Source organism: Calonectris borealis, chromosome 2 (genome assembly GCF_964195595.1).
Source record: "Calonectris borealis chromosome 2, bCalBor7.hap1.2, whole genome shotgun sequence".
In the NCBI taxonomy this organism is placed as follows: Eukaryota; Metazoa; Chordata; class Aves; order Procellariiformes; family Procellariidae; genus Calonectris; species Calonectris borealis.
This window is the reverse complement of record NC_134313.1, coordinates 136,107,704-136,128,664: the sequence shown is the minus strand read 5'-3', so window position 1 is coordinate 136,128,664 and position 20,961 is coordinate 136,107,704. Positions and strand designations below refer to the sequence as shown.

General features: G+C 39.1%; 1 protein-coding gene across 1 annotated transcript in view; it reads left to right on the top strand.

The window, feature by feature from the left end:
• Positions 1-794: 794 nt before the first annotated feature.
• Positions 795-20,961, top strand: part of DNAH11 (dynein axonemal heavy chain 11) — a 158,071-nt gene continuing 137,904 nt past the window's right edge. The window contains 15 exon segments of the mRNA XM_075140860.1: positions 795-923; positions 5,071-5,267; positions 6,668-6,857; positions 7,617-7,716; positions 9,377-9,418; positions 9,421-9,587; positions 10,818-10,905; positions 10,908-11,050; positions 12,739-12,906; positions 17,050-17,166; positions 19,063-19,200; positions 19,280-19,395; positions 19,629-19,746; positions 20,281-20,375; positions 20,682-20,787. Of these exon segments, the coding sequence (XP_074996961.1) occupies positions 795-923; positions 5,071-5,267; positions 6,668-6,857; positions 7,617-7,716; positions 9,377-9,418; positions 9,421-9,587; positions 10,818-10,905; positions 10,908-11,050; positions 12,739-12,906; positions 17,050-17,166; positions 19,063-19,200; positions 19,280-19,395; positions 19,629-19,746; positions 20,281-20,375; positions 20,682-20,787 (1,914 nt within the window).

Genomic DNA, 20,961 nt, shown 5'->3' with positions numbered 1-20,961 from the left:
TATTTCTGAGCAAGCAGTGAAATTCACACTAACTTGCACAGCTGCCAAGTCATGAAATACAGAGCTCTGGCAAACAAGATTTTGAAGAGTTAGTTTATTTTTGGACAGGAATATATAACTTACTGTGAGATTATGCTGTTGGAAATATTCTTTTGGTTCCCACTAATTTAGGAAGGAGTCATGTATGTACAGAGTTGAACAGAGTTAGGTCTGTGGCAGTCTAATGTCCTAAAGTGCAACCTCACTGGTGTCTGGAAGTGTGACCCCGATTCTGTATCTGTTAGCTACAAAGCAGGCTCTCTGGAAGATGAGAATATACGGCTTTTTGGCAGAGCAGAGAGAATATGGATGACTAAATGCAATTATGTAGATTGAAATATGGTACCGATGAAAGGTGGTGTGGAGTATCCAGGGATAGTTTTCAAAAGGTGATTTGCATGGTCATATTTCCAAGCCCAAAGGCTTGGAAAAGGTCAATGCACATCCATAGGGAAGCTGGAAAAGCAGGTTTAGGAGGAAGATATATATGCATGTTCATGTAGTATAGGTGTTCTGGAAAACATTCTTTACATTTGCAACTTGCCTGTGTATGTACTTTGCTTTCTTCTGTTGGAGAGAAGGAGGCTCTCCAACAAAACACTCTGAGATTTTGACTTCTGTGATGCATCAGTTGTTGGAGAGCTCTGATGGGCAGCGGAGGCTCTCCTCATCTTCTTTATTCTGTCTAAACTGCAACAGTGACATTGTCAAACCGATAACCTGCATCTTACTTGCTTCAGGTGCCACACGAGGTGATGCAGAAAGGTGTCCGTGCTATGAGGAAGACCACAGAATGCCTTGGAATGGAGAACAACAGAAAAGACCTTCAGTGTGGGAAGCTGTCTCAAACACCAGTCGGGCCTACAGTAGCATTGATAGAAGAGGTATTTATAGCCAAATACTTGTAATAAAGCAGCAAAAACAAGGATGAGATTTTAACTGGCACCAGAGACAACTGACGCAAAATAACTCTTAAGAAAAAAGTGACTCTCTAAAAAAAGTAGCTACTCCACTCTCTATAGACTCATCAGAGATGCTGGAGGCTTAGTTCTGTGTAGCATGTTGCTCTTCTTTTCTTTTTGTTGCTTTTTGTGTAATGGATGTGACTGCTGTCATCTGAATTGTTTACATGAAATATATATTCTTTCCTGTGCTCGGGTCTCTACGCAGTGGTAGGTGATGTACTTCTTGTCCAGTATATGTCATTGTGAAAGATGAGGGATGAGTCACTTCCCCTGTGGGCAGTGATGACTAACCGCCTCTCCTTCGGGAGCAATGACATGGTGAAGCTGCCACACCGGCAGTTAGGCACACAGGGAATCATCACCTCGAATTGGCTCTCTGCTGACTATAGGATGTAAAAACAGTTTATTAAGTCACAAGATTAAAGGCTTTTACAGCTCGTAAAGGAGGAAAGCTTGTAAGAAGGTAGTAAGAAACAGAAGTAGTGTTTAGTTTTCTACCAGTTTTCCCAAAATTGTGCTGCTTCTGAAACGTAAATCATAAGAGTTTTGTATACAGGGTTTCAAAACTTGTATTATAAGAGTTATTAGGATTAAGCTGTAAAAACGAGTACTTACATGAGATATTCTTAAAGAATAAGGCATAAGTAATTAAATTCATATATGTGCAATTTCTTTTAGTGTACATGTCTTAAAGTTGCATAGAAACCTCTTGCTTTATTAACAACACTGTTAGTAGACACTCAGAATTAGGGCTGGATACAAAATATCTGGGGGTTTTCTGTCTTGTAAAAGTTCTGGGAATAACATGAAATATTTCATTGTGAAGTGTAGCTGAGTCTACACGAATATCTTAAAGAAAAAGTACAGAGAGACTGTAATCCAGATCAGAATCCTACCTTTCCAATGAAAATTCCCTTAAAATTGCATTTGAAGCTCTGCTTTAAACCAATGGTGGATCTACGCTTGGTACAAAAAGGCAACATCATGGATGTAAAAGTTGTACTGTTCTTGCCAGGTCCTGAGTCATGCCTCTGGTCCTAATCCTGATTATCTGGAACTCTTTCCCAAAATTTTGAGAAGCGTTGGCTCATCAAAATAACATGCTTTTAAATGGAAATACTCTAGTTCTGAGCAAATTTTTGTAATTACAGATCCAGGATCAAATTTTGGATCGAGGAAGAGACCAATATAGTGGTTCGTGTCCCAAATTTAAGCCCAGGACAGCCAAACAGGTTTCACAGAACAGTTTTAGTTGTTACTCCTGCAGTTCTATGAAAAATGGATGTTTCAAGAAGGGAATAAATGTGTGCCATTTATGCCACAGTATTACAGATACTGTGTATAAATACTCATGGCAATGACAAAAAGAATAGTTTTCATCTTCCTGCCTTTTAGTACTTTGTTAGCAGCATTCAGATTTCAGGCTGGTCATTATCTCAGTGGTTTGATCTTGAGAGGCAGCGGTTATGAATAGGGGCAGGGATAGAACCGCAACTCTCCTGCCGAGACGGAAATCTCTGCCTGATTGAAGCCCATGACAAAACTCCCATCAACTTCAAAGGAGAAGGATTTCAAGCACAGCCACCTGAATGCATCTGAAATCCACTGTTGGGCAGTTTGGAAAGGTCAAGGTTTTTTCAAAGATTAGTAAGGAAGAGAAAAACACTGAGAGCAAATCGTGACTAGCATGAAGAAAAGAGAAGAGGAAGTTGACAACTAAGTTCACAGTTCGTTGCTAAATCTGTGTTTATTAAGGAAGCTGATTTTTGTGAAACTTGATATAGGCATTCAGCTGGCTTGGGTATTTCTGCTTAAAATGAGAATGGGATTATTTCTCGCTTGGCTTGATGTTATGGAAACAAATATCTAAGATTTGGATGTCACAGCACTATTGTGGCTGTTTACTCAACTAGCATATTCTGCAGAGAGAAGCCAAAATTTCCCAGCAGTAGCACCTGCTAAAGTTTTTAACTTAAATATTTCATAACTTCCAGTCTCCATGTGTTGCTCATCTATGTTCTAAAAAAGTCTTCAGCAAAAAGTGCTTAAAAATTTATTTTAAAATTAAAATATTTTAAAACCTCTTGCAAAGGAGAGACTATACATGAGAACTGAAAGTTTAGAGATTTTGACATGAGTTTAGTGCTTGCTCAGTGTATACACAAGGAGTTTCATTTATAGCCTTGATATTTAAATCTAGTCTCTAAACTCCAGTGACATCTCATACCCTGACTTCAGTGTTCAACAACAGAAAAATAACTCCCTAAAATGTCAGTTTTGCTCCTTTTTTTCCATGCTGGGGCAAACCCAAAGCCTATCAGATTTATGAAGTTCGGAAAGTTTAAGGGGTTTATTATGTTAAGGGAGCGTAACTTGCTTCATAAAGTCACAAATGAACTCATTAAATTCACGTCTGCCTTTTGAGTCTCTAGGGAGCACACAAGCAGTGCAAGGCGTGCCCTCTTCATGGATGAGACGGGAACCGGCCCAAGTGAGAGATCTGGGGAAGGCTTTTGGGAGGGGAGGAAAGGCTGCCGTGGGAGCGGGGCTCCGCTGCTCTGAAGCAGCTGGCGGTGCTCAGGGGGTGCAGGCTTGGGCGGAGGAGCGTGAGCTTCAAAGTCCTGAAGACACTGTTCGTTACTCTATCAGGGCCTAATAAATTAGGTCTCGGGAGAGGGATGATGGTTAAAACAGATAAACAGAAGCACTGTGCTGCTCATCCTAGCTTCTCTAGCTCGTATTTTTGCCCACTTGCTTACACATCACAGTTGAGTAACAGTTGCAAAGCAACAGGTATGCTGGGGCTGCTCTTGTGCTCTTCATGTCTTCACTGTCAAAACAAGCAAAATTGAACCCTAAAAGTGAATCTTGAGTTTGTAACTACTTATGTTAAGAGCAGACTTGCATCACTATTTTCCTTATTGTTTCCCTTTCTGTTATTTTTCAGTTTCTTGTTTGTTAATCTCTCTGGCGCAGAGAGGAGTACAGGGAACATGGTGTGGATGTAGCAGCACATTTTTAGCTGCACTAGGCCCTAAAACTGAGTCTATAGCAAGGACCCATCTCCCTGAATTCTGTAACTCAAAGGTTTCTCGTCGATTTTGATGTTTGGCAATAAAATACTTTGAGCCTTACGAGTGACTGAAGCCCATACACTGATGAAGACATGAAGATGTTCCTCCAAGAAGCTCACTTGGGATGCTGGTGTGAAGTTTTAATTAATCTCTCTATGGCGTGGACCTGATTCAGCAAAGTACTTTGATTTGAGCATGTGCTTAATTTCAAGTATCATGACAAATAGTAACATACTTCAAGTTCCTACCTGCCTTCCCAAGCAGAACTCTCTACTGACTGGTTTAAGAAGCAGTGTGGTGCAAAGTTAGGAAATGTTTATAAGTGTGAGAAGATGAAGGATTTAAAATAAATGTTTGAACTGGAACAAAATTCACAATCAGCGTTATGCTTTTGCATCACAGAAAAAATATTTTTCCAAAGGATATCACAGGTGTCTATTTCTAGGAAATAATTTTAGATAGGAGCTTATAGCCTGCAAGTAAACTGGCTTTAAATGGTATATATTAGTGGCTATTAAACCACAGAAAGGAGGGTTTGGGCTGCTGATAGGATTTGTTTCTCCTGTTAGGAAGATACTGGGTATAGGTGGTATGAAACTATGCCTGCTCCCCTCTCCCCCTAGTCCCAATCTGTTTCTATTTCTTGAGGTAAGGGAGGGAAGGAGGAGAGTGATGATAATAAAAGTGGTGTAAACTTCTTCTGAGTTTCTGGAGCTGCTCAGTATTCATTTTCAGCTGACTGAGAAGCAATACTGTCCCAAAACATAATTTCCATCTACAGTACAATCTGGCTGAGATTCAAGTATGTATTTATGTTGATAGAAAAAGAAAATATAAAGCTGATTTTGATTCAAATAGTCATGAGTTTGAGAAGTGTGGCTTGGGTTAGCTTGTTCCTCTCAGATTTAAAGAAGCGGTTTGCAGTATGTCACCAATAGCCAAGTTACTGTTATTACTGATTTGTAATGTTGCTTCTCCCGCTTTGCCTCCAGGTGTTAGTGCCTATTCTAAGCAATAAGGAAAACCATATGTCCTGGCCAGGTTGTGTTTCCCAAGATACGGAGCATCATGTGGAAATAAGGAAAAATAAAACACAAATTATGAAAGGACTGATGTCAGGAAGAACTCATCTTCCCATTCCCACGGTTGCAGCAAAGACAGACTTGCATCAAATATATGCTGAAAATAAGTAAAGAAAGACTATTGTGTGACCTGTGCAACACAGGAGGGGGAAAAAAAAGGCAAAAAAAGTGCACTGCTTTTGGTGTTTTTAGTCTCGGATGTAAACTGGTAGTAAATTGCATTAACAAGAAAGTAATTAAATACTTAGTATTCCAAACATAATATTTTTATTACTCCATTTTTCTAAGCATTAAAATGTATTTTAAAGTATTTTATGTGCAATTAATATATTTTAAACACTGTAATTACTCTGTCATATGAAAACATGAATTTTCAAGAATTTCTATTTTGGGTTTATTAATTTCAAAGGCAAGACTTAAGCTGTCTGTAGAGTCACCAGGATTTTGAATCACATGAAGCTATGCTTCCAGAGTACAAAATAGGGTTATTCTGTTGAATTACCTTTTAAATGTGTTTCCAATAGATTGCACTTCTCTGTTGCCTTGAGTGTTTAATGTGAACTGCACTCTTGCCATAAAAGGTGTGTTACTGTTTTTGATGAGATTAGTACTAATCTCAAAGGATGGCATCAAAAAGGAGCGCGGCACTAATCATTGGGCTGTGCATCTGTTACCTATAGAAACAGCAATAATATGAGCTATGTCCCAGAGAACTCACAGTTTAAGTAAACCAAAGGCTTGATTTCAGTTTAGGACTGGCTGTGTACAGAGATGATTGATATTCAGTTGTTCGATAAGCGAAGATTTATAATCCTGTCAATAATAAATGATTGTGAAGGCCCTGGTCAGGGTCAGCTCCTTGCTGTATGTCACGGCAGTGAAGCAGGTGTGCCAGGCAGAATAGTGCGAGCAAGTATGGAGCTAAAACTGAGGCACAACAGATGAATTAGCTTAAATGAAAGGACTGAAGGGGAAAAAATAGTGTGTGAAAGGGAGAATGTAAACTTAACGTTCCATTAATATTTTATTAAAATGCTTTGCTGTGTATTGTTAGTTCCTTTTTTTGTAAACACTGGCAAAGTGTAATAAAAATATATTAAATAAAATCTATTTAATATTTATGTTAAGTACTAGCGTTCATTCAAACACCAAATTACAATGTAACTTACTTATCAGAAAATTAAACAGTAAAATGCAGGTTTTTTTACATCTGGAATAATTGCAAAGAAGCATTCAAAGGATCTGCTGCCAATAACTTCTGAAAGGGTGTTTGGCTATGGTTCTGAATAGTAAATACATCTGGAAGTGTGATCTGTGTCTTCATAAACAGCCTTTTTAGCTCTGTCTTCAGGGTTGTTTTCTTATGATTTTCCTCTTATCAGAACCAAATTCCACATTTCAGTGTTGTTCATCCTTAAATGTAAAGGAGAGTGGGGGGAGAAGAGTTCTGTACTATCACAGTACAGTATTTGCTCTGAAATTCAGGAGCTTTTTTCGTATTTTGCAGACAAGATCCCAATTCCAGGGCAGTACTACGTGCCATCGAATCAATGGTTATTAGGTGGTCACATCAGATTCATGACACTGCGGATAGGGATTCTGCTGAACCTCTTCTGCATGGCCTTCATCCAGACCCCCAAACTGATCTGAACTTCTGGAAAGCAAGAAAAGACAATCTTTTGTATATAAATAAGCAAGTAAGTGATTTCAGGTATTATTGTAAACATCAAGGAGAACTTTCTTTTGGTTTGCCTTTCCCCGTGCACTCTGAAAAATGAGACACCGAAGTGATTTTTTGTTGTTTTATTTTTGTGAATAGCTTATAGTGGTTTCCCAAAGTAATCAGACTTTGCATAAGTTACCAAAGAAAAACAGAGTTAAACATTAGAGGACGGTGAAAGTCAGTGATGAAGGGCTATGTAGCTGTAAGGAATTCTGTTGTTCTCGTCCATCTCTTCTAAATTTCTTCCCATGACATTTCTCAAACTCTGGAGAAAATGAGGTTGAGAACAAAGTTTAGTTTTGGGAAATTATTGCCAAATTTGGCTATGAAACGGATACTGTTGTTTAATGATGATAATAATCATAGCTTGTTACAAGTGAAACAGCTCTTTTTAATTAAAAAAGGTATGCAAGGTTATTTACTTTCCAAATATGAAATGTTGTTTGGAGCTGTGTTTAATCCTCTGCTTCTTCCGTGCTTGTTATTAGTGACGTTGCCATGTCAGGTAAGTGAATGTTATGAAGAGCCCAGTTCATTCCCCACTGAAAGCTTTTGGGGCCTTTCCATAGATTTCAGCTGGCATGGATCAGCCTTTGTCTTGCTGGTAGGCTTGAGACATATTTATTCATTAATTCTCTGAGTGCAACTGTAAGTTGCCTGAATTCTCCCTTCTACTCTTTTGACAGGCGACCATGATCTTTAATTCCTTCCTTTCTTCTTTGTTAAATTATAGCTTCAGAGTCCTGTTGTTCAAAAAATGATTAAGATCTTAAAAGCCAAAGAAAGCAGCTATTATCCTGCTTCTCAGGACATTTTCTAGGAAGTAGAAGACGGTAAGGGTAGAGTGAATGAGGTGTATATTTTGTCTGTGCTTATATGTGTGTGTTACAGAATAATCTATAATTTGTCTTGACATAATGGTGTAAGTCATGATGGTGAGATATATCAGGGCTGCAGGGACGTACACATGTTAAATCAAGTTCTTTTGTGTGCTGAGCTGGCTCATTATTTGCTTTTTTTTTTTTTAACTTTATATGGATACTTTTCCTGTCATAAAAATAGGTGAGAGAGATAGCAGTAGCAAAAATCAATTAGTATGTGCATTTTTTCAGCATCGTTTTTGATTGTTTAGCTGCAGTAAATCTGTAGATAGATAAATTCTACTGCTAAAAGAAATTAAATAAGGCAGTTAGCAATGAAGAAATATTTAGCTAATATACTACTTTGTATATAAAATTAAACTTTAATGGAATATAATAAAATGCCAGCTTCTTCTGTAATGTTATTCCGTTTAGGAGATACTAGCTCTGCAAACAGCTTACACTCACAAGTATTGTCTTGCCTATTTTACTCATGGTTAAAGATCACTGTTCAAGTTTTGAAATAAAACCTTAAAGTACTCACACATTTACATATTTTTTTCTTTTTTTTTAATCCCAGTGTTAAAATTTTGGGGGCGATAATTTTGTATTAGTGAATTGAAATACATTTAAGCAGTTTTTCTGTTGATGTATGACTAGAAGAAGGGATTGAAACTTCTGTAGTTCATCAGGTGCCTTTAGTTAGCAAATAGTCTACAGTGACAGAGTGCAAAAATTTTCAGGTCTCTTCTGAACTTTTGAGGCCAGAGATGTGTGGAGTACCTACCAGGCAATGGAAAGACATTATTCACCAGGACCTTGCCACCTGTAGAGGCCGGCATTGCTCTATAACTTCCACTTCAATGGAAGTTTTGAGCGGTGAAAGAACAGACTTTAACTGGGTTGAACAGAGCCCAAATCTCCCTGCTTGTATGAGTCTGAATCCTTCCCACGTCATCCCATGCCAGCAGCAGCCTGTTGTGCCTTTTGCTGAAGGGCGAAATAGCACAAGCTTCTACAATCTATGAAAAGAAATAAGTTGTCAGTGTTTGTTAAACGTCCAGCTTGAAGCAAATGTGGAGTCCTCTTCCCCTTTGACAAAAAACACCAAGCCGTTGAATGTAACACTGGAAGGTGCAGTGGAGCACACAGCCCTTGCCAGAACGTCCAGATGCGCTTTCCTCTTGGTGCCAGATTAGTCAGCAGTAGTAACTGATTATCATTTGACCTCTTGTGATCAGACCTGGCCTGTCTCTTTAAAATGATCGCAGGCTTCAGAATTTTCTTTTCTTTCATTCCAAGGTAGAATTTCACATTTCAGTGACCTGGGTATCTGCGGTGATTCCTGCCTCTCCTCAGTCTGGTTGGCAGCAGTGAGAGGAAAAACAGACTGATTGTAGAAAGTTGTTAAGTATCCTTAAGTACCAGCAGCGGAACGGGAACCATCCTATCCACTTGCAGAGCCTCTGTGCAGTTTCATAAGCAATCTTTGGCTGTAACATGCCACTAAAACCTACGTATCTGTTTCTTTTAAGTAAGTACAGGATAACTTTGCATTCTTCATTGAGTCTAGGATGATTTGGAAGTGATCATCTCTTAAGCTGTAGCATTTTTCCCTTTTATATTTTTATAGCACTTGTAGAAGCCCAAGATATTGATCTATATCTGAGAGCACTGAAAAATACATTCAGCTCTTTCGGGAGATGGAATTCCCAAAGATCTGTAATCTAATCCCGCCTTTATTTCACACCATCTGCTTGATATGGAGCCACTCCAAGTTTTATAGCATGCCTGCACGAATAATAGTTCTGCTGCAGGAATTTTGCAATCTGCGTATTGACCAGGTAGCTTCAAGTAAGGGTGGTAAACCACGTAAGTACCTAATTGAGAAATGTTAGTTGCTATGCAGTACACCAATAACAGACACATGGATTTAATCTGTCTGTTAGTTGTCTAATAAATACCATAATTATAGAATTCATAGAATAGTTTGGGTTGGAAGGGACCTTTAAAGGTCATCTAGTCCAACCTCCCTGCCATGGGCAGGGACATCTTCAATTAGATCAGGTTGCTCAGAGCCCTGTCCAACCTGACCTTGAATGTTTCCAGGGATGGGGCATCTACCACCTCCCTGGGCAACCTGTTCCAGTGTTTCACCACCCTCATTGTAAAAAATTTCTTCCTTATATCTAGTCTGAATCTACCCTCTTTTAGTTTAAAACCATTCCCCTTTGTCCTATGGCTACAGGCTCTGCTAAAAAGTCTGTCCCCATCTTTCTTATAAGCCCCCTTTAAGTACTGAAAGGCCACAATAAGGTCTCCCCAAAGCCTTCTCTTCTCCAGGCTGAATAACCCCAACTCTCTCAGCCTTTCTTCATAGGAGAGGCGTTCCACTCCCCTGATCACTTTTGTGGCCCTCCTCTGGACCCGCTCCAACAGGTCCATGTCTGTCTTGTGCTGAGGCCTCCAGAGCTGGACGCAGTACTGCAGGTGGGGTCTCACCAGAGTAGAGTAGAAGGGCAGACTCTCCTCCCTGGACCTGCTGGCCACGCTTCTTTTGATGCAGCCCAGGACACAGTTGGCCGCCTGGGCTGTGAGCGTACATTGCTGGCTCACGTCCAGCTTTTTGTCCACCAGTACCCCCAAGTCCTCCTCTGAGGGGCTGCTCTCAATCCCTTCCTCCCCCAGCCTGTATTGATATTGAGGGTTGCCCTGACCCAGGTGCAGGACCCTGCACTTGGCCTTGTTGAACCTTACGAGGTTCACATGGGCCCACTTCTCGAGCTTGTCCAGGTCCCTCTGGATGGCGTCCTGTCCCTTGGGCGTGTCAACCGCACCACTCAGTCTAGCTGGAGGGATTTGTAACAGGTTGAACACACTTTGGGAGCATCTCAAAAGTGAGAATTCTATTATGAGATAATTGACAAACTAGAATAGTTAGAGATAACAATTTTAAAATAAAATACATACTGTTCTCTGTGTTCGTATATAAAGTGGAAAGTAACTTTGTGATTGATGTCATGACTACATTTTTAAGAATTTTTTCTTCTGCTGTTCATTTATTTACGTTCTAGTCTAGGTTGTATCTTTCACCAGAAAATCTTTTCAAAGGAGAAACTGAGGAAGCGTTGGAACATGTGAAAATAGCTAAAACTATTTTAAAAGCTTTAAGGATTCATTCTTTAGTCACAAAAACAGATTGGAGAGTTACTTCACCTGTGGCAAGGAATTTAAACCATGGGATTTCAGATCTGAGCTGTTGTTTGCCAGATTTGATATGTTCCTCAACCGCTTACTGAAGATTGAGGTATTACTTATAATCTATACTGCTGGATAAATGTAATATCTAAGAAATATGGGCTATTCTCAGTTATACAGACAGCAAGACTCAGGTTTCTAATATCCAGAATGCAATATTACAGTGCATAGGAAGAATTAGGAGCGTTGAGTAGGATGCAAACATTGCGTGCTGTGCAAGGAGCAGACTAGCGTTAGCAGTAAGAAAAATGACAAAGCTGTTTCCTAAATCCAGCCCTTCCCAGAATTTTGAAAGTTGCTTGAGTCAAGTGCCACTCTTCACATGCAGCCCATGGCTGGGACTTCCTCCCGAGCACGGCACCTCCATCTGTTTTTTTCTAAGAACTGAGAAGGAGTCATCTGTTTACAGCTAGAAAAAATGTGGTGTTTTAAGCTGGTCCTTGGATGAGACAGAATACTCTTCACCTTTCCTTTTAAATCTGTGCCAACAAGCAAAAAAAGATGAAAAATCTGAGGTGTGTAGATGATTTTTCTAATACTGTAGTTAGGGTATTTGTATAGGATGGGAGCAGTCATAGGTTCTGGTTCCTGGGGCCTTTTTTTATGCTTTTCTGAGCCTGGAAGCAGTTGCAGTAAGAGTCTAGACTAGCTGCTAGTTAGGGTGCCCTTCTGGGAAGTGGGAGATTCACTTTTGGGATCTGAGCTGGGAAACGAGGTATTTTAGCTCTGCAGTTATTTAGCTAGTGTGCCTTTCCATCCCACCCCTTTAAAATACTATCAGAGGGTAAGAAATCCAGTCTTACAGTGTCCGACAGTGCCTGAAAGGGGTTTGGGGCAAATGCATTGGCTCTTGGCTGTCCGTTGGCAGACAGACAGGTCGCGGTGGTCTGGCCGGGGGTAGTTGTAAATGCTTAGGGACTGCATCCTGTGCCAGCAGTTTTGCTCCCGCCAGGAGCATCACGTACAGCCATGGCACACGAACTAACTCCTGCTGATAGTCTTGGTTCTTGACAATCAGATGGTCCCACAGAGAGCCCAGCCCTGTGCAAGCAGGTCCCTTCAGGGTGAGGTGGCCGCTAAGTCTTTGTAGATCGTAATACTGAGCCTAGAGGACTGCAGTCCAGCAGGAGTCTGCTTGGGGAACCCGCGACTGGTTTGCTCCTGAAGAGAATAGGTGTTGCACGTTTCCAAACACAGAAGGCACGAATTATTTTCATCCCTTTGGGGCATAAAACAATTACTTCATTCGAGTGAAATCAGAGCCCATAGAAATTAATTTGGCACATGTTACAAAGGAGGTTGAAGTGGGTTCAATTTTACTCCTCTGAGAAAGAGTTATGTTTAATTTTCATAGCAACATTTTGTGTTATGATAATAAATCGTGTGTTTACACACGGAAGTATGTGTTTAGTAGTGCGTGCTCTTTTTTATCTAGGCTTTTTTTAACTGATAATCTGATAAAATGGAGTTAAATTTGTATGTTCTATGCGACAATTCATTTCCACTTGTGTTTTAATCCTACAAGTGACTCAACCAGGATAAAGCCTTGCTTCAATTACCTGTTGCTCCTCCACTTTTTTTCATATTAATTATTTAAGATGGCACAGATTTTAACCTCTCATTCTGCCAAACCGGAAGAGAGAAGGTCAAATGAGGCAAAAACTATCTCAAACATCAGGTTTGTTACTGTTTTTTGTAGAGGCATACCATTAATTAATTTTTATTCATTTGATCTAGGAAATTTTCATTAACATGTTGGAATTTCAAAAGCTGGAAAAGCTGGAGTTTGGTGGAATCAAGGGGAAAATTTTAAGTGAGCAGGTCTGCAGAATGAAGGAAGAGTTTCTGGAAAGCTGTGAAGTTTTCAGAAAGAGAACATACGATCCTTCAGGTTACAGTAACATGGTAATATTGCAGCCTGTGCGTAGGCATTTGTGCTGTTGTTTCCTTGTTTATTTAGAATTATCTGTGAACTTGGAGGTTGTGAAACTGGGAATTTTATAGTGCTGAGTGGAACTAGGCATGAAATAGGCTTCCAACACAGCTGGGTTCAGCGTCTACCACTTCTTAAATCAGAAATTAATTTTCTTAAGAAAAGATTTCTGGATGCTTTCTCCTGATCAGATGATTGAATTATTTAGAAGTGCCACATGTGGAGAAGCATTCAGGTGGTTCTTGCCAAAGAATTTGAGTGAATAAAATATATTTGAGTGAATAAAATATATTTAAGTGAATAAAATAAATTTGGATAAAGTGAAACAAAATCCTCCACCAACATTGACCAAAATTAAAAAAAGAAAAAAAAGTTAATTATCGACATACAATATACAGAACTGACAGTCAGGTTTTTTCCGACAGTAAGCTTTTTTCCGAGAGTGTTAGGATGTAATTTATGTACAGTTCTGGTGTAAATAATAGATCAGTCGACTCTACTTGAAAAATAGAGAAGGCTTTTAAAATGTTGGTATATAGCGATGTCTTGCAATAATAGCTGAAATAATTCCTAACGCTATGCTTATTAGCAGTCATGATATGTATACCTGATAAAACAGAAAGAATGTTTATTACTTTTCTTTTCATAGGTGCTTTTTTTTGGTTATTTTCAAGATTTTGGTGTTAATTCATAGCTATAAGTATCTGTAAACTTGCTAAATGGTGTTTTCTGAAGGATTTAATTCACTTTCAGCATAAATTCAAATAAAGAAGTACCCTATCGCCTTATGTGATTGGCTTTGCTGCCTGCTGGCAGCACTCTGGCAGCACTAGAGCACTCGGCTGCCGTGAGAGCGGGCTCTGGTGCCAGCGCGGAGGATGCTTCCAGCGCTTGCGCCGGGCAGCCAGGCGCGGCGGGGAGAACGGCGCCGCCCGGGGAGCGCCCCAGCCGCCCGGGCGCTCCTCTGGCTGCTCCGCCCGCCAGGGCTGGCAGAACGGCAGTCAAATGCGCTCTTTCAGGGTACTCTCTGACGGTGGGGAGGTCTTGATTAAGTTCCTCTTGAGGTGAGGAGGCTGGGGAACCCAGGGCTGCCCCCTCGCAGGTGTGTGCCCCAGCCAGGGGAGGTAAGGCAGCAGCAGAGGGGGGTGAGGCAGCCTCAGCCCCAGCTGCAGATTTAATGGGTGCCCCGTGATGACGCTCTTCTTTGCCCTCCTCATCCAAAAGGTTGCTATCCCAAGTGGGATTCAATCACCCCAAATAATCTACCTTAAAAACATACTTTTTCTAATCTCTTTGCTGACTGACCTTCATTTAAATGAAATTCTTATTCTCTATTGGATGACCAATTTTTTTTTTTTTTTTTTTTTAATGCTTAAACCCACCCATTCCTCCCCCAAAACCCTCCAGCCAGCTGATTCTCCTAGCTGTGTCTGTGCCATTTCCCTGTGCTCCTGACACCTGTATATCCACAAGCCTTACTGGGTTTGCAGAGGTGCAGACAACGAGGAGATGGGCTCAGCCTCCTGGTGGGTATAAGCTTTGCTGGCGTTTGGGAGCTCGGACCTGCTGCGTGGTGTTTTTGGCAGCGTGTTAAGGAGAGGGAGTGCCGTGCGTGTAAGGAGCATGTATTTTGGGTGAGGTGTTACTTTAACAGGCAAATTTTCTGAAACAGACCCAAATTTTAAAGTTGTTATTATTAAAATGTTAATAATAATATAATTATTAGCAAAATATAGAAATTTACTGTTCTGTTAGATGTGGTAGGAAATATAACCTGTGTATATGCGCACTGGTTTTTCTTGCAAATATGTGGCTTAATCTAGGTAATTGAAAATCCAGAAGAATGATCATAAACCAGATTTGAACTAAACGAATGGCACAGGTTTAATTCATGCAGAAGCCTTACAAAATTATTAATGTCTTTAGGGTAAAACCCTGGCACTGCTTTAAAATCCATGGTAAAGCTTCCCATGTCTTAAGGTCAGGACTTACTGTACTGTACCCTGTACTCTGTACTGGCGCTCTGAAGTGTCCTTGTCTGTGGGAGATGTGGTTTCAAGACACTCCTTCTCAGGCCTATACATAGTTTTTCTGGTTTGCCTTTACCTCTACGAAGGATTCCCTGCATACTCAGTGTATAAATGTAAATGGTGGTGAGATGCTTGAATAACAGTTTGAAGCTGCTAGGTAAAGTACAGCAATTATCATATTTGGCCAGACAGATTGTAAGATGGTTTGAGCTGATCCATTTCTGAGGCAGTGGGTCCTCCCTTAGTGACTCGACTGACTCAGGACAAAAACAACCTTTTAGCATGTTTCTGAACGATCATTCTGCATTGTAAGCTTGTTGACTTTCCAGCTTATTGCCAAGTAAATCATAGCCAACAAGTGTGAGTTTTCAAGTTCGAGCCACTCTCACTCGTGTATGCAGGCTTAGTGTTGACAGAAGTACAAGTGGAATACCAAGCACCAATTACGGTGCTGGTTTAACTGTTATCGGTAAAATAGTATTTTTTTCCAGGTTCTTCGGAAACTAATTGCCTTTGGGTTTGACAATACTAACCAGGAGCTTTATCAAACACTAGCTGTCATCTTAAAGCTAATTTGTTTGTCAGAAGCTTCAAGGTTCATGCTATTCAGTGTATGATATATGAATAGTTCCAAGAACAAGTTTTACATGCTTCTGAATAAGCAATGTGCAGTATGTGTTTGGTTAATACATGGATGCAATTGCCCCAAATCCAGAACAGAGAAATGGTCTGGACTGTGGTGTGACTGGGGGCCTGACTCTGAAGAGGACCAAAGGATGCTTTCAGGGCACAGATATGGGCTTCTCAGACTGATTGTCTTAAGCGGATTTTTGATGTATTAAATATAGGTATTTTAAATACATATCACACCCAGTCACACAACTAAATCTGAATTTCTTTATTGGCTGTGAAGAAGTGCAGGTAGTTCATCTGTCATGTGTTTTGGGTATATATGTGTGGTTTTGTGCAGTGTGTTTAAAAACCAGCCAAACAAAAAGCACATTAGTTGGGAGAGAGGGCATTAGAAAGGAAGAAGATTCTTAAATAAACAAGTTAATTTTATATGCCTTTCCAAGGAGGCTGAATTTTATTTAACTGTCCAGCTTGGCTATGGGTACTTCTATTTTATTTTTTTCCAAGTGGCTTGCAACAGAAAAGAGATTTAGCCAAGTTGTGAGGAAGAATATTTTCTCAGAGGTGATTAGTGTTAACGTATTTAACAAAGCAACAAGTGTAGCTTTACTTGTACATGTTACTGTTTGTGTTGCTAACAGGACAAAGCAGAAGGTGCTGGAGCTCTCCCTTTAGAGCCAGCATGAACTTGCATTAATATGCACCTGTCTTTTCTGCTCTGGTATTATTTTTCCAAAAGTCCTCATTTGTGAACATGGTTAATTACCTTGAGTATAAAGAAAGTACAGCTGTGCTATAGAAAATGGCTGTTGTTCTGTTGCCTAATACATGAGGTAGCTGCGGATTCTTAAGATAATCTAATTAAATGTAACAATGAGTCAGAGTCAAAAGATACTGTTTACTTAGTGAGTTGACTTCAAGTATCTGAGTAGCTGAAGTTTGATGCTCATAATATCCTACTTAATGATAACATGCAGAGATCATTTGAGCTTGTAAAAACTTGTTGAGAAGTTCTTTGTTTAATGGGAGGGCTAATAGTGTCAGCATAAATGTAAGAAGTAATAGTACCTGGCATAGATGGCTATCCCTCTTATCAAGCTTCCTAAACAAAATATTTTAATAATATTTTTCCTTTCCTTGAATATCTGTATACTGGTACACACATGTATTGATCTTACACTGATGTTCAAAAATAATCTGTATTGCTAAGCAAATGCTTCAGTTATTAACTCAGTTTCTGTAAAAAAACCAAACCAAAAGCATCACTGTTAGATAGCATTGATCATTGCTCCTCAGTTAAAGTACTACTGAAAAACCTGAAATACAAAAATCTTAGAAGTTTGTTCAGTGACAGAAATGAGCTATGTGTTTAGCACAACCATGCTGCCCATTAGCTTTTCTTCCCGTTGGAAAGGCATGCATTTTCTACATTTTTTTTTTTTAACATTACAGGAGTTGGAAGCTGATTGTACTGAATTTAAAGCCAAAACTGGGGATCTTGACAGACGTCTTGCCTCAGTTCTTTGTGTAGGATTTCATGACTGTTCAGGGTTAGAATCCACGTTCAAGGTCAGTACCCCTACACATAAAACTGTTCTTCATTTATTGTTAAAAAAAACAGGTTTGTGCATTGCTTAAATTAAACTTTATGTGTAGGTAATCTATTTGTGAATTGAATGCCGTGGCATACTGACTAACAGAAAATATTTTGGCGATACATTCTTTTGAAATAAATGTAATCTTGTGGTGTATTTCAGCTGCAGACTCAAACTGAGTTCTTCAGTTCTATTCTCATTTTAATGCTGTTCTGAATACAGGTTCTTTCCAGAAGTTAACCCATAGCTAAGGCCGGATCTAAAACGTGATTCAGAGAAACAGATTCGCTATCATTCTGTATTTGCACTTGACTGCGCAAGGCGTGGAGAATCTCATGGATGGCAGGTGCATCCAGGCGCTCCATCCAGTGCAGCATACAGTTAGCCTGGGGAGTTGGACTGTGTTTCTGCAGTAGTATGTATTATTCTTAAGCAGGAATAATTAAAATGTAAGATAGAGAACAGTTGGTTAGAAACAGTTCTTCAAAATACGATTTAGGAGTTGTCATATGTAGAGCCTGAGTCGATGATGTCATGTTATTAAGAAAGAGGTAAGTATGTAAGATGTTCCAATGGGTGATTGTCCTGAAAGGCACAAGGAAAAATCTTTCATTTTAATCACCCTTGATAAGGCCTCCAATGGAGTATTGTGCCCAGGTATAAGCATTACAGTTCAGGAAAGAGGGTCTGTTGATGGTTATTGAGGCTGAAAAAGAAAAGATGGAAAACAGACATAAATCTTCAAATACATTAGACTTCTGCATATAGGAAGGAAATAGTCTGTTCTCTACATCCAGAACATAATGGATTTAATTTAAAGTGCAGAAGGTTCAAGTCTGATGACTGGGAAAACCACTTTATGCCAAGTGTAATGAATCGCTAGAATAGATTGCTAGGGGAGGTAACAGGCTCTTCGTTACTGAGAAATCTTTCAGGGAGGGCTAGAAAAACATCTCTTGGAAATGGCATAGGTATAGCAGACCCTGTCTTGGGGCAGGAACACAGGCTAATTGCTCTTGAAGTCCCTTTTAGACATACATTTCTATGACATTGTATACATCACACTCAAACTGTGTGAAAGTATTGCAAATTAGTGGTGGTAAGTATAAGGCAGTAATAATTAATACTTAACTACAAATTCTGAGTAAATTAATTTTCCTTAGGTTGTCACTTTTGGCATCATTAGCAGTTAAGTGAGTATCTTGCATTTAATGCTGGTGTTTATTCTGTTTCTTTCCAAACTTACCTTCTCACTGAATTCAGATAATACATACAGTATTAAATCTACTCTTTCAAAAGGCAGATAACTAGTCTTAACTTTAAACAAAGCAAGGAGAATGGAAGACAACTTATCCTCAGAGAAGCCACTTCTGTTTGCCTCTTGTTTGGTAATTTTTTTACAGCAGTAGGCTTTTTTTCCCTCAAAAAAACCATGAACGTACAATTAAGACTTTGAATTTGTGTGAGACACTGGAGGAAGAGGCTAGTGTTTCAGGAGAAAGAATATGTCTGGAAAAAGGGGAGAAAACACACAGGTTAGAAATGTGCAGGGTAGGATTTAGGAAGTATCTAGAGTGTGGGGTATATGGATCTGGAAATCGTAGTTAAATACTTTCTAGGATCTAAGCTAACCTGTCACTCTTAATCGTTCTAGAATTCATATGTTTAGCACAATTGAAGAGAATATTTAGAAATATGTGGTCTGTTTATCAGCACATGGCACATACCGATAGTATAGCTTGGTACAGTTCTAATCCTTCAGAAGCCTTTTGGATGAGATTTCAAGTTGAGAGAAGATTATTACAGAAAGAGAACTCTAATGCTTACTTTGCTGTTTGTTTTCTTTTTTTTCCTTTATTTTCTTTTTAAGCTTTTAACTGTCTTTGGAAGCTTTCTAAAAAAACCTGTCATCATGGAGATATTTAGCCCAAATTGCAATATTTTATTGGAAATGTTTTATGAAGAACTGGATAACTGCAGACATATATGTGATGAACACATTAAAAAGGTATGCCACAATGCAAAAAAAAAAAAAAGATTATGTTCTTGTTGGTTCATAATGGCTTAATTTCTGTTCTAATAAGCAGGCAGAAGAAGGGAATAAAATAGTTAACAAAAATATGCCAGTTACTTCAGGAAACCTTAAATGGGCTAAAGAACTGAAGGAACGAATACAGACATTTTGGTCCTACTTCTCATCTCTGCCTCATCCATAAGTTGTTCATAGTCGCTGATTTAGTGGAAAGTTAACAGCCTTTAAATAAAGCATCGCTAATCACTGAACAAGTGTGATCTGCATAATATGGTGTCTTATCCAAGTGAATTTATACATCCATGTTGTGCATGTGTACAGTTCAAGTTTTGTGGTATATTGTGGAAACTTCATGTTTCTGCATTGAAGTGCACTCGGTAGTATTCTCAGAATTGCTTTTTAAGAACTGTAAGAGATTTGCTTGATGATTTTTTGGATAAAATTTGTCAGTTTAATTGAGACCAACCTCTAATTAAGCGTAATCCTGAAAATGACCTCCTGAGTGTGAATTTTGACTCTAAGGTATGTAAGTATAATTGTAATTAAATCTGTATCTGATGTTTCTCCCTGACTTCATATTCATAAAATGACAGTAATATTCTAGGGTATGAGTAAATCCTAAAATCTTAAATCTTACTTATTTTGTTGTCTTTGTTTTCCAGTCAGGAAATCTGGTTGCCCTATACCTGCTCAGGGGAGAGTTCTTACTTTAAACAGTAAAGAAGGTTATTACAGTAGTAAATGGTTTCCCTAGAGACACATGAGGAAATCTAATAATATATGTTAATATAATAATAATATAATAATATAATGACAGCACTTACCTTGTAACATACCTTCAAGATATCAAACTTCAAAAAGCTCTTAAATCCCTACCCATAAATTGCTGAAGACTAATTAAAAGATGTCTCCTGTGTGCTTTCCTATACTCCAGTCATCAAAAAGATATTCTAATGCCTTTATATCTGAGATCAAATACAAAGTAAACAAGAAGTCACTGTGTTGAGGCTTCTGAAGGGATAAATATGAGATAAACTGTTTCTTTCCTTCTTCTAGCTAGTGGCTTTATTGAGAGATGTGAAATATCTCTTGATGTTGAACCAACTCAGTATTCCAGATTCTGCTTTAGCTATGTATGAGAAAAGGAACAGGTTTGCAAAGGTTTGTGGTGGCGGGATATGTTAGCAGTGTGTGTTTCGTTTTTTCTTTTTTCTTCACCACAGCCCCTGCAGCTTGCATGCATGTGTGGGTGCACGTGCAGGGCTCTAACTATCCTGCTGTTGTTGAAAGGAAATATCACATCGTTGTCTAACAGAATCCCACCGCAGCTTACCCTTCAGCTTGCAGTGCTGGCCACAGCTGAGCATTAGATACCATTAGTCTGGATCTTCAGGCTGTGAATCCAGTTGCCTTCCCGTAACTTACTTTCTATGGATGGAACATGACCTCTTTTTCAGGAAAGGTGAAAAAGAAGCTCTATTATACTTGGATGACAAAGGAGAGAGACTTGCTAAAATATACAAAATTCAAGAAGATAGCTACCAGATCCATCATCTTGTAGAGGTAATGGCCAAGTGAGCTGCATTTTGATGTGGTGACATGGGTATTAAATATTCGACTATTAATACTTAGTCACTTGCATGTTTTTGTTCAATTATTTGTATAATTGCACAAACCACACAAAAGTTAAGACTGAAGTTTGAAGACAAATAGGGAGAAGAGAGAACAATTTTGGCA